At 35.4% G+C, this 14,771-nt stretch overlaps 1 protein-coding gene across 1 annotated transcript; it reads left to right on the top strand.

Annotated features, from left to right (window-relative positions):
- Positions 1 to 13,675: 13,675 nt before the first annotated feature.
- On the top strand, positions 13,676 to 14,047 carry LOC107785045 (cytochrome b561 and DOMON domain-containing protein At5g35735-like). Its single transcript, XM_016606267.1, has one exon. It carries the CDS (start codon positions 13,676 to 13,678, stop codon positions 14,045 to 14,047), a length of 372 nt encoding a protein of 123 aa, XP_016461753.1.
- Positions 14,048 to 14,771: the final 724 nt, after the last annotated feature.

Below are 14,771 nucleotides of genomic sequence, written 5' to 3'. Positions count from 1 at the left end.
AGCGTTTAAATTTATGGCTTTGAGCCAAGTGGGGGAGTCTGCTATTGACAATTTGATTTCATGGTTAGGTGTTAAATTTTAATTTTGGTCTAAGGCATACTTGTGGGTTATCTATGACTTGCAGAAGTTGAGATCGAGGATGACTCGAATAAGGAAATTTTTGGTTAAGGATTATATTTCACGTATGAGTAAATGAAATTCGCGGGATGAGTGAGTTGTTATTGGTGAATGATGTAGTGCGCACGGAGTATGAATTTGATATGTGGTGTTAAAGTAGAGTTACTTCTTTGAGTGTTGTAGTGCTAATGAGGCACGTGTCTTTTGGCCCATTTGGGAGGTGCAATTAGATTTAAGCAAAGTGGGTGACTCCCGAGAAGATTCCAATGGGTTTGAGAATTATATATAGCAATTGAGAATGTTTCCGGACTTGTGTATGGATTCTAAATTTTTGTGTAAGGAAGGTAAGAAGAACAATTTCAAATTCACATAATGTATTCTCAGAGTGAGTGTTGTAGTTGTGGTATTTTTGAAGGTGCTTAAGAAGAATACAGTTGCTTATGGGTCGTAGGGCGTTGTGGTTCTATGCTAATGTTTGTGGGGTAAGTTGTGGTTAAAGATCATGGTATTTTAGCAAGAAGAAGTATCAATCTGAAGACAAATTTGGAAGGGACTTGGAGAAATAGGACAGCTTGGTAGTATGTTGGATAAGTATGGTAATGGATATGATCAGTTCTTTGAGTGCTTATGATGTGAGGGTTTTCTATAGGTGCTTTGTGGCAATGCACCTGGACTTGGCGACTTGTGTGGCTTGGTCAATTTAGAGGAATTTAGTTTTAAGGGCTTGATTATGTGCAAATGGATTCCAAAGTATTCTTGAAGGTTTCTACCGGTATGGAGAACGTGTTATGTATTGTGATTTCCTTCTGGAAAGAAGCAAGAGAAAGGTTTCTAACTAAAATGGTATGTAAATTATTGGTGACTCAAAGTTGATAATAAGATTCTTGTGCTTTTCACATGATGGCAATATAGATGTTACGTGTTGTACGAAAGCTAGATTTTCATGTACAAGGTGGCAGTACAGTCTTGAAGAGAAGGTAACGAATGTTGGACAACATGGATGGTTTCAAATAACTAGATAAATACTATTACTTCTTGATGTTGTATGAGAAAGGGGCGGACTTCAGAAGGCGCATTGTATTTTTACTTACGGAGGTATAAATTAGTATTGCGGTACTCATATGGTTGATAGACTGGTGATATTCAAATTTTATCAATTGGCACGGAAGAACTTTTAAAGTATTTCTCGTGGGATGATCGTGTATGAGAGAGTTATTAGGCATTCGGGCGGTGGAGATGGAATCAAATATGGTGATTCGCGTGTTCCATGGATTTGGAGATTGGGAGTTCTCAGGAGCGGATTGTTTCATGGTTGTGGACTGTGAAGTTGTGGCCGGAGCTAGCCATATGATAGAATGTGTTATGATTCAGTCATTATGGATTTTTGGAAGAATTTTTATCTATTTGTGGGTAATCCGATTTAATTTGGGGGTCCATAGGTAGGCCTAATTAAGATGTGTATTCTACACCGAGCCGGAATGGTTGGCTCCATACTGCTATTATTGAGGGATGTGTCATTTGGTTGATGTCGAACTTATTCGTGTTCTCAAATGATCTGTGAGTTATTCCTTTATGCTACGAGGAGTTGTGATTCATTGGTTATGTACACAGATGGTGCGGTTCTATTTGAGCTTTATAGCGGAATTTGAGTGTGATGAGTAATTGGGTATTGCATGATCGATAGCGTAATGGTAATGTCCTTTCAGGTTTTGTGTGGTATTTTTGTCATTTGCCTCTCTGTCGTTATTAAATTGGAGCAGGGTGGCTCGGGGTATATAATATGAACCACGTGTTAGAATTGGGTGATGGTTCTACGGTGTATGATGAATTTTCAGCGTTTCGTTGTGGAAGTACTTGTTAATCTGGCAGGGCAGTTCTCTCATTTGAGTCATTTTCCACGACTGGGTACATTTGAATTGTTGCGTATTAGTGCATGGATAGCACGAGTTGTGGCTCCGAGTTATATTGGTGCGGTATGTCTGTGGAGCAGTTATGTTTAGTAATATAAGGTCATTGGACCAGGAATGGGTACTATTAGGTTTAATTTCGGTATATTCAGGAGTATAATATTGAAAGTCAGCTCAGAAAGTGATTATGGTTCCGGTTAGGGCAAGAGACCTCCATGACTTATTGGTCTGATAAAGGGTTACGAGATTCTGCGTGTTTCTTTTATTATCAATAGTGTACGAAGGTTTTGGGATGAAGTTTGGTTCGATATGGGTTTAATACCAGTATGCGGTTGGTTTTGGAGTAGTCACTGCGATCAGGAATGGTGCTAAGAGCATGCGAGTTGTGTAATATGCTGGGTGATTATATCCGTGGTTATAGCTATAGCTCGATGCAGCTTATTCGGACTTATACAGTGTGGAAATGTAAGATTCGTGTCTTGAAAGAAATTTTAAAGGTTGGAAATTAAACTCCAAGGTTTATGGGCTAAGGTTAAATTAATGATTTTCAGTTGCATTGTGTAGTCAAGCCTATGTAGGATAAGGTGACGTGGGTTCACCCCTGGGTACGTGTGTGGTAAGATGGAACAGTGATTTGATGGCTTGGAAACAACTCTTGGCACGTTTGAGGACGAATGTATGTTTAAGTGGGGGAGAATTTAACCACCCGGCCGGTCGTTTTGAGTACTACAACCTCGCTTCCCCCTTTATCGCTCAAATTGTACTTTACATTTGTTGTGTGAATTGTCGGGGTAATTGGTTCGGGTCCGGTGAGGTTTTGGAATGAATTGAAATACTTAGTTCCAAGGTTTAAAACTTAAGTTAAAATAGTGACCGGATGTCGACTTATGGGTAAACGACCTCGGAATTTAATTCTGATGATTCCAATAGCTCCGTATGGTGATTTTGGACTTAGGAGTGTGTCCGAAAAATTATTTGGAGGTCCGTAGTGGAATTAGGCTTGGAATGCCGAAAGTTGAATTTTTGAAAAGTTTGACCGGGGAGTTGACTTTTTGATATCGAGGTCGGAATCCGATTCTGAAAATTGGAATAGCTCCGTTATGTCGTTTATGACTTGTGTGCAAAATTTGATGTCAATCAGACGTGATTTGATGTGTTTCAGCGCAAGTTGTAGAAACTAAAAACTTCAAAGTTCATTAGGCATTGGGGTGTAATTCATGGTTTTAGCGTTGTTTGAGGTGATTTGAGGGTTCAACTAAGTCCGTATGATGTTTTAGGACTTGTTGGTATATTTGGTTGAGGTCCCGAAGGGCTCGGGTGAGTTTTGGATGGTTAACGGATCATTTTTTGCCTTGGTAAGATTGCTGATATCTGTTGCTGCATTTTTCGAATTTTCTCTTTCGCGTTAGCGAGTGGGCCCTCGCGTTCGCGAAGAGGAATTTGTGGCAGGAAGGATTTACTCTTCGTGTTCGCTAAGAGGTCTCGCGTTCGCGAAGGGAAACATAGTGGGCATGGACTTTTGCCTTCGCGTTCGCGAAGGGGGAGCTCGCGTTCACGAAGAAGGGCGCCGTAAAGCATCGCGTTCTCGAATAGTGTCTCGCGTTCGCGAAGAGCAAATGTTGGGAAGCACATTTTGTGCTTCGCGAATGCGAGGGACCTGTCGCGTTCGCGAAGAAGAGGGGTCTGGACAGAAAGTTTAAGTTCAGAAAATCCATTTTTAACGATTTGGAGCTCGGATTGAGGCGATATTTTGGAGATTTTCAGAGAAAACAACGGGGTAAGTGTTCTTAACTCAATATTGGTTAAATTACCCAAATCCATGGTTGTTTTTATCATTTAATTGGTGAATTAAGTTGGAAAAGTTTGAAAACTCTCTTAGTTTAAATTGAGGATTTGAAGGGCGAGTTATGGTCGGATTTGAGTAATTTTGGTATGGTTGGACTCGTGGTTGAATGGGAGTTCATATTTTGTGAGTTTTATCTGATTCCGAGACGTGGGCCCCACGGGTAATTTTTTGGGGCGTAATTTCGAATTTTGTGAAAATATTAGTATTTTGATATGGAATTAATTCCTATAAATTTGTGGGCTGAATCAAATTAATTGTGACTAGATTCGAGTCGTGTGGAAGTTGATACACGCAGAGTGGAATTACTGGAGCATTGCATAACTTGCTCGACATTGGATTTGTCTTGTTCGAGGTAAGTAACTCTTCTAATCTTGGAGTTGAGGGTATGAACCCTGAATATATGTATTTTGTGAATTGTTGGGAGGTGACGCACATGCTAGGTGACGGCCGTGTGGGCGTGCACTATAAAAATTATGACATAATTATATATGTGGAATTTTATAGTTAAATAATCTTGGCATTTTCCATGCGGTTTTATGTGTTAAAGAAATTGAGCTGAAAAGCATATTAAAAATGATGTTGAGGCTATGTGCCAGTATTATTGGGATCCATAGAGGTCATATTGCTGTGAATTATTGTGTTAAATTAAAAAATTCATACTCAGTCATATTTATTTCATTGCATATCACAACTCAGTTTTATGATTCTATTTTGATGCATATAAATATTTTGGTCTGAATGCCCTGTTTTACTGAGATGCCCGAGTGGCTTGAGAGGTTTATGACTGAGTGAGGCCGAGGGCCTGATTTATGTTGCATATTTATGGGATCGGGCTGCACGCCGCAGCATGTGACATATTTATGGGATCGGGCTACACGTCGCAGCATGTTTGATATCGGTTGAGGGCCTGATTTGTGAGGATGAGTGTGGATCGGGGTTGCCCGCCTGCAGCATACTTTATTATTATAGCACGTGAGTTGTCCGTGCAGCACGTGAGTTATCTGTGCAGATTATAGCGCTTGGACTGAAGGAGCCCCTCTAGAGTCTGTACACACCCCTAGTGAGCGCAGGTACCTACTGAGTGCGAGTGCCGAGTGCTGAGTGACTGGAAGGCATGAGTGATTGTGAGGTATGCCCGAGTAGCAAGAGTGATTGTGAGGTATGCCCGAGTGGCAAGAGTGATTGCGAGGTTTGCCCGAGGGGCTTGAGTGACTGTGAGATTTTGCCCGAGGGGTTGTATATGAGTGATGTTCTGCCCGAGGGGCTGTTTATGATCTTATCATTGAGTTGCATTGCATTGGCATGCACACATGACATACATGCAGAGAGATGTATTTTCTCGTGCTGTACTGCATTACATCATTCATGATTTTTCACGCATTGTTGACAGATGGGCATAGTGATGCATTTGTTTTTACACGGGTTATCCGGAAGAAAAATGAAATATCTTATTTATTATTGACAAGATTTTGGAAGAAATTTTTTTTTTCCAAACTATTCATATTTTTGGCAACTCCAGCAAGCGATTTGATTTTTTTTTCACTGATGTATTTGAAAGAAAGAACTACTATATTTTAAATCATGATTTGGCTGGGTATTTTATCCCTGAGTTACTTCTGACATTATTTGCTTTATGTTGTAATGGATTGTTGTGGACTATTGATTTTAGACCTGACCTAGGTGGAAACTCGTCACTACTTTCAACCTATGGCTAGGTTTGTTACTTACTCAGTACATGGGGTCGGTTGTACTGATACTATACTTCTGCACATTGCGTGTAGATGTTGGCTGTTGTTGTTGCTGTGCTTGATGGTTGCGGGACTTGAAGATGTACCTGCATTCCTGTTGTAGCTGCCTCTTGTTCAGGGTAGCCTTAAATTTATAAAAGCTCTGTTTATGTATTATTCAAACAGACTATGTATTATTTTATTTCCGCTTTGTATACTCTATTCTTAGAAGCTCATGATTTGTACTACCAGTTCTTGGGGAATATATAAGGTTAAGATATTTATTTACTTAAATTTCTTTATTAATTATTATTGGAATTAGATAGTTGAAAGTTGGCTTACCTAGCGGGTTGGGTTAGGTGCCATCACGACTAGTTGGATTTTGGGTCGTGACACTTTATGATTTAAGGGAGCTAAAATGCCATTTCGTGCTATGACACCAAGTTTTGAACTCAATCTAGCTGCATCAGGCCCAATAGCTTGGCTAAGATCATTGAACTCAACAAGTAAAATGCCACCATCTTTTCCCCATCCCGAGTGCATCATAGTAGGACCCCTAGGTTGCTTAGATTACTCTTCACTAGCACTAGAGTCTGCAATAACCAAACATAAAAAAGAGGTTGCTTATAAAAAAGTGTACAAATACACAAAGTGTAACTATTCAAGAAAGATAAGATATTATACAGAATAAGTACCTAGGGAATTTTCTATTTCATGTGAATCATTTCTTGATTTACTAGATCGGATAGCTTGTCCTTCATTTTGTGGCCAGTTTTGAGGTGGTTGAGGCATTGTCGCACATCCCATTTGTTCTTCTTGTTGCTCCGAAAAATCAGGCAGAAGCATTTCTTGACTGGAATTTCTCTGTCTTTTTCTTGCCATCACAATACAGTTGCTCAAATACTATAGTTCCTGCAAAATTGAAAAATATTTTCTACTATCCAAAAGTATAAAATAATATCAAACTAACAAGCCAAAGAAAAAGACGCATGCACATACGAGATTTAAACAACTAAAACACATAGTAAGAAATCCCCAACACGATGATCTATATATGTTCAATAACAATCTTTACTAAAATAATGATAAAAATAATAAAAGTAACTAAGATATGTCATCTTCTTCATCATATGTCTCATTGCTTTCCAAAGTAAGTGGGTCAATTTCTATTCCCGGCACACATTCTCTAACCCATTCAATATCCTCTTCATTTTCAAATATAGTATCATCCGGCTGTTGTTCTGGCCACAATTCCATGTGCTCTTCTATATGCTCATTTGCTGGTTTGTTTTCACCTAAATTATAAAAACCTCTTGGTTTAATTTCTACTACAATCTGCCATTCTTTTGCCATTGGATGATCGACATAAAACACCTGTTGAGCTTGAGAAGCAAAGATGAAAGGTTCATTTGACGGGTGCTGCCTTTTATAGAGTAGATGAGAAAAATTAACAAGAGTAAATCCATAATCATCTTCCACAATAAGCCCCTTGTTATTGTCCACTCATTCACATCTAAATAGAATAAATTTAAGGTTTGCGATATAATACAACTCAATTATGTCCGTGAGAATTCCATAAAAGGTGACTTCTGCTAATATGGGATTTCTGTCTCTTGCGCTTGCATAGCTCTGAGTGGCATCCTTTACCATAACTCCACTATTTTGTGTTTTTAGCTTTGCATCACGAGACTTTGTTAGGTATCTAACTCCATTACTTATGTATCCGCTCATCCTTTTTGATTGCTTTGATGGGCCAATAGCTAGATTTTGAATTTCTTCTGGTATTTGCTCACCTGCCATATGTATCTTCTCAACCTATCAATTATAAATAAGCAAGAACTAATTAAAAAATGATGTTCTATATAGTGTGTGTGTGTGTGTGTGTACAAGTATTTTAGCTGGTTCACAATTACATATTTTCTAAACCATATGTGAAATTTTTCATTGTGAATCCGATCCACATCATGTCTCGATAGACGAGGATTTTGCTTCTTGATTTCTTTTATATGCTCACTGCAAAAGTAAAACACATAAAAACTTAATAAAGAAATTATAAATATTATAACCTAATAATTAATTTTAAAGCAGAATATTATTGATACTTACTTGCGATATGGAGTTATGGTAGTAGAATTAAATAAAACATATATGTGTGCTTGGGCATGGGTAATGTCATCAAGCATAAACCCGTCAATTTTAGTTGACTGACGACCCTCTTGATTTGGAATCTCATTATACAAACCATAATTTCTTAAAGGTCGATTTAACTTTGTCTCTACATCATGTAAATATCTTGAGCAGAATGTCATGCACTCTTCTATCCAATATTCCTCTGCAATTGAACCTTCTGGATAGCTTCTACTCCTTACATAATTTTTAAGAGTAAGCAAGTACCTAAAATAATAAATAATATTATAGTTCAATATAATACTTCATAAGTACTATAAATAAGAATAACAACATGATACCTTTCAAATGCCCACATCGAACGGTATTGTGGAGGTCCACCAATCTTTGCCTCTTCAGCTAAATGGATGACTAGATGTTCCATGATATCAAAAAAAGATGGAGGAAATATTCTCTCCAAATGACAAAGAGTTATTGCAACTCGATCTTGGAGCTTTTCTAATTCACCTATATTCATAACTGTTGAACAAATGCCCCTAAAAAGGTTACTTAATTCGATAATTGGCTTAAGGACATTCATGGGAAGGAGGCCTCGCAAAGCAATAGGAAGGAGTTGTTGCATTAAAATATGGCAGTCATGACTCTTCAATCCATGCACAGTGCGTTGCTTAAGATCAACACAACGTGATATATTTGAAGCATATCCATCCGGTACTTTCACATCTCTTAAAACTTGTAAGAGCATATCTTTTTGTGCATCGCTCAAGGTGAAACATGCCGGAGGTAGATACTATTTGCCATTAGCTCTTTTTTAAGGGTGCAACGCCTTTCGAATCCCCATCTCTTGTAAATCCAACCGAGAATTCAAATTGTCTTTTCCTTTCCCGTCAACATTTAGTAATGTCCAAAATATATTGTCAAATACATTCTTTTCAATATGCATTGTGTCAAGATTATGACGAATCATATTATCTTTCCAGTAGTCTAACTCAAAAAATATGCTCTTTTTCTTCCATAAATATTGCAACATGGCATCATCAACATGATCAGAATTCTTCCATTTTCTTTTCTGGGATTTGGTCGATGGACATTTTCCGAATTTATTTTTAATACCTTTCAATTGCTTAAGAACTTCAGTACCTGACAAACATTTAGGTGCTGCCTCTAACTCCTTAAAACCATCAAACAAAACTTTATCTTTTCGAAACTTGTGCCCATGGGGTAACCACCGCATGTGCGACATAAAACAATATTTTCGCCCATATTTCAATCTCAGAAATTTAGTCTTGGTCAGACAACATGGACAAGCATATCTAGTTTTCACACCATATTCTGATAATTTACCTAGTGCTGGAAAATCACTGACTGTCCAAAGCAATGAAGCACGCATTTGAAACATATGATTCTTTGATGCATCATAAGTGTCAACACCAACCTACAATTCTTTTAACTCATCAATTAACGGTCATAGATAGACATCAATATCATTGCCCGGTGCATGAGGGCCATCAATAATCATTGATAATATCATGTATGGTTGCTTCATGCACAACCATGGTGGCAAGTTATATGGAACCAAGACAACTGGCCATGTGCTATGTGAGATAGACATAGACTTGAATGGATTAAATCCATCTGAAGCTAATCCAAGTCTAACATTTAGAGGATCTTGAGAAAAATCTTGATGCGATTCATCAAATTTTCTCCAAGAAATACTATCAGCAGGATGCCGCATTACCCCATCTTTAATGCGACCTTCTGCATGCCATCTCATATCAGTAGATTTTTTTGATGACATAAATAATCTTTGAAGCCTCGGTATCAATGGAAAGTATCTAAACACCTTTGCTGGATTTTTTTGAGGTTTCCAAACTACCAGATTCACCTACAAATTATTTGTATCTTGGAGCTTTGCAAAACTTACAATCAGTTCGATCTTTTGTCTCACTCCAATAGATCATACAATCATTTGGACACGCATGTATTTTTTTGTATTCGAGTCCTAAATCTTTAATAATTTTTTTTGCATCATTAAAGGATTTAGGTAACATTTCACCTTCAGGAAACACATCTTTTAACAACTCTAACAGCATGAAAAATGAATTGTTACTCCACCCATTGAGACACTTTAAATGTAATAAACGAACAAGAAAAGAAAGAAGTGAATATTTGCTTCCGGGATATAATTCACGCTCAGCTTCCTTCAATAAGTTAAAAAACTTCTCTGTTTTCTTATCAAATCCCACATTATGTTGATTTAACCCACCAAAACTATCACCACGAGTGTCCGTATTAATAAAGTCACTAGTAGGAGGAACTCCAAAAGCATCATGCACCAAGTCTTGTATCTCATCACCTCTATCTAATCTATCCACAGACATTGATGAAGATGATGTCTCACCATGAAAAATCCAATTAACGTAACTACGTAGAAATTCATCAACCACAATATGTTCAACAATCAACTCTTTCAGGATAAATTTCATATTACGACACTTCCGACATGGACGCAAGATCTCAGATGCATTAGGCCTATCTAATGAGGCAAAATAAAGAAACTTTTTGGCTCCATTCTCATATAAAGGATCATTCCTATTCGATATGTTTATCCAACTCTTATCCATTAAGAATAACCTATATATATAGCAAAAAAATCAACTAAAAGAGATTAATTATAGATAGAAACTACAAAGAGTATATCGCAGAATACAAATTTTTATTTTAATTTATATACTTTACTAATGACTATACAAATGTGTTCATTCAAGGCATGGAAAAAAAACATATCTAGTTTCTTTAGTTTTTTTCAAAAATGAATCTTACAAACTAGTTCACTCTATTGCCACAATATATAATATTTTATCATGACTAAGCAAAATCAAACTATAGAATACCATAATTGACATCTTGAGTAAATATAACTTTTAAAAAACAAGTATCAAATTGATGTTTGATTGAACTTGATTTAGCTCTATTTTAGATTGAACTAGTAAATGACATCATACTAATCCAATCTTTTCAAATAGTACCATTATTTCGATACATAAAGTTTAAGTATTACAAACACTTTGCAAGCAAACTTCTAAACAACTAGGAAAGAAGAAACCTACTAAGTATTTTTAGAACACAAAAATCTCATATTAGAGATATGAATAAAGCAAAACAAATTAAAGAACTGCCCCAAAAAAACGAACTTTCTTCCATCCATCAATTAATCAAACTATGTCTCATCCCCAAATAAGTTAGAGTTGCTTATAAAAATCTAGGTCTATTGTGTTCGTTATTATTTATCTGTTCTTTTATATTTAAATTAATATACTATTTCTATGTTGGCCAAACAACCTACGGGACTCTCTTCCTTTATCAGGTTAAAAAAAATTAACAGTCTTCAAAAAAAAATCCGAACAACTAAGAAAAAGAAAGAAAATGCTTAACCCAAATTCGAAAAATTAAGAAAAAGAAAGAAATCTGTTAACCCAAATCCAAACAACTAAGGAAAAAAAAAAGAAATTTGTCAACTAAACTGGTACCTTGACTTTGTAGAAAATAAGCTTTGTGAAATTTCAGCAGCAAAAACCTCGGTGATAAAACTTTTTTCTTCTCCAAGTATCTATTATAGCACAACCAAATGTAAATATTAGGTTTTTGTGAAGAATTCTAACTAAGGAAGGAAACTGTATTTTGTAGAATTGGGAGGAGGGGAGCAAAATTCTTACCGCCAAAATCTTTTCCTTCTAAATCTCCAATACTCTCCATACATAGCTCCTTGTAGAAATTCTGGCCAAACCCAATTTGAGATTTTGTGCCAAACCCGATTCGAGATTTAGATTGAGAAAGGAGCGGATAGGTACTGAGGACTTCTAAGGCTTGGAGTACGGCTAATTTCACTTATGTTTTAAATTGTGATCAATGGTGGGTTCCTTGGTTCTATCAATATTTTTGTTTTATTTTAAATATTTCATCTTTAAATAAATCCAACATCTAGTAAGTAGTAGTAATAATAATATATACTCCCTCTGTTTCAATTTATGTTAACCCATTTAATTGGGCACGAAGTTTAAGAAAAGAGAGAAGACTTTTGAACTTGTGGTGTAAAATGAGGCACATATATTTTGTGTGGCTATAAATCGTTGCATAAAGGTAAATTATTTCCAAATAAGGAAAGAGGTCATTCTTTTTTGCACGGACTAAAAAGGAAATAGGTTCACATAAATTGAAACGGAGGGAGTATATTTTTACTAAAAATTGATATTTTAATAAAAAGTTTTAAATAGGCACAATATTTTAACGTGATACGACATGGAAATTTTATTTAATATCGGGTGAGGTGTAAGCTTCGTGAACCTTTATATTTTTAGTTTAAGAAATCGAAAAGAAAATAAAAAGATAGAAAGTACATTAAAAGTTTAAAAAAATCAAAGGAATAAGCGAACTCATAAAAAACCAAAATATCTAACAGTTTTACAAGTATAAATAATGCAATAGTGTTAAAATTATTATCAAAAAACACATTTGATTAGTTCCCTAAAAGGCTAAAAGTTATATATTATTATCAAACTACAAATTTAGTTACCTTCCTAAAAGTAAATAATCAATCAACTTTATCAATATTATAATTCAAAATATTACTCCTTCATAAATAAATATAAAATTACTTTTAAATAGTAAAATAATAAAAGTCTCATAATAATTTTGGGAGATAAAAAACTAATAACAAAAACCAATTATAGCGAGTGAAGATATAAAGTTCGGCTATATAGATATATTCAAAAAAAATGTTCAAATGATATTCACCCTCACGATGTTCTCACTTAGTAAATATGCAATACTATGACTTGTTATTTGAGTTAAGATCATTCAATTGTTAATGTATTTTGAGGGTCAACGCTATTAATTAGAAATTTTAACATATGATTTACCTGGTAATTGTTGAGTGAGCCTCGAACGCTGAGCGATCGGCGTGTTTAGGGCGCATAACCATATTTTTGGGATATAAGCCTCACAAATTAAGCCCTACACTTGAGCCGTTGCAAATGCTTAGTCCAGGAGCTAGTCCTAGACGAATTAACCTTTTAAAATTTTAATCAACAATAAGAGAAATCATTTATACAACAACAACAACAACAACAACAACAACAACAACAACAACAACAACAACAACAATACAACCCAGTATGATCCCACAAGTAGGGTCTGGGGAGGGTAGAGTGTACGCAGACCTTACCCCTACCCCGGAGGAAGAGAGAAATCGTTTATGTTATAGGTAATTATCACTAATTAAATATTAAATATAAAGGATGATTTTTTTTAGACAAAGAATGATTTAAAATTCGAAAAATTAGAGAAATTTTCAATAGTAGATGTAAATGTTCGTAACTACCGACAAATAATATGACATTTAAAGTATGGTCATATTTTTTGTCAGTTGTATCAAAATGTTTTTACAACATTTGATATAAGTGTCATATTTTTACTAAATTTTGCATCAAATGTCGTTTTTATGACATTTTGTACCAAATGTCATCTTTTTTACGACATTTTGTATCAAATGACTAGTTTTTACGATATTTTGTAGCAAGTGTCATACTTTTTACGACATTTTTTCAAAAATGTCATTGTTCCGACGACATTTCGTATCAAATGTCATTTTTTTACGACATTTAGTATCAAATGTCATTGTTTCTATGATAATTTATATCAAATGTCGTAGTTTTTACGACATTTTGTCATAAATATCAAAAACATCTTTTTTTCTGACATTTATTTCAACAGTCACTAAATAAATGTCGTCGTATCCTCAATTTCTTATAGTGAATCCTCTGCCTTTGCTCAATTCTGTTCTTCACTGAACTTATCATTCAGATAATCACACAGTTGATCTTGCTTATAGACATAGAGGAGTTACAGATTCAGATTGGGTAGCTTGGGGTTTTAATATTACTGGAGGAAGAATGGTTGGTACACAGTGTTTGGTTGCATTTAAAAATTCCAGTGGCCAAATTCAAGCTTACACTGCTCCTATTGCTGATTATCTTGCTCAGTTTAGACAAGGTTCTTTGAGTTTTAATGTGCCAAGAATTGAAGCAGAGTTTTTAAATAATGAATACATTATTTTTGCAACTTTGGAACTTCCTAGTGGAAGGACTAGTTTTAATCAGGTTTGGCAAAATGGCCAAGTTTCTGGTCAGGCTTTGCAAGCTCATAGCCAGTCTGGTGATAATATGAGGTCTTTTGGAAGTGTTGATTTTGCAACTGGCCAGTTAGGGAATGATGGTGGTAGCAGGGGCGGCTCAAGAAAATTGGGGCCTAAAGCCGAAGTTTAGCAAGAGGCCTTTTTGTAACCAATATTAAGAGGTAAAAATTGCATGGGGCACCCTATTTGGTCGCCTTCTTTTAACTTATACCCGTTTTGTGTTTCTGTTTGCGTCCGTACCCTTTTTTTGTTAAAAGTATTTTAAAAAGATAATTTTGCCCTTCATGATTATTGACAAAACTGTAGACTGCAGGACAACACTTCAGCATGTTTTGGCATGAAGTTTTAGCAAATGAACTAAATAACTTAAGCATGTTTAGTCTGAAATTTTAGCAAATGAACTAAATAACTTAAGCATGATAAGTCTGAAATTTTAGCAAATGAACTAAATAACTTAAGCATGTTTAGTCTGAAATTTTAGCAAATGAACTAAATAACTTAAGCATGTTTAGTCTGAAACTCACTAGAAAATTATATATTGCAAGATAAAAACTTAAGCATGTTTAGTCTGAAATTTTCGCAAATGAACTAAATAACTTCAGCATATTTAGTCTGAAATTTTAGCAAATGAACTAAATAACTTCAGCATGCATTACCAAAAACTCACTAGAAAATTACATATTGCAAGACAAAAACTTAAGCATGTTTAGTCTGAAGTTTTCGCAAATGAACTAAATAACTTCATCATGTTTAAACTGACATTTTAGCAAATAAACTAAATAACTTTATCATGTTTAGTCTGAAATTTTAGCAAATAAACTAAATAACTTCAGCATGTTTAGACTGAAGTTTTG

This window comes from Nicotiana tabacum, chromosome 2 (assembly GCF_000715075.1).
Source record: "Nicotiana tabacum cultivar K326 chromosome 2, ASM71507v2, whole genome shotgun sequence".
Classification (NCBI taxonomy): domain Eukaryota; kingdom Viridiplantae; phylum Streptophyta; class Magnoliopsida; order Solanales; family Solanaceae; genus Nicotiana; species Nicotiana tabacum.
The sequence above is the reverse complement of the archived record's forward strand: the minus strand, read 5'-3'. Positions and strand labels throughout refer to the sequence as shown.

Coding starts and splice junctions, on each gene's coding strand:
- LOC107785045 (XM_016606267.1), top strand. CDS start 13,676: ATGGTTGGTACACAGTGTTTGGTTGCATTTAAAAATTCCAGTGGCCAA.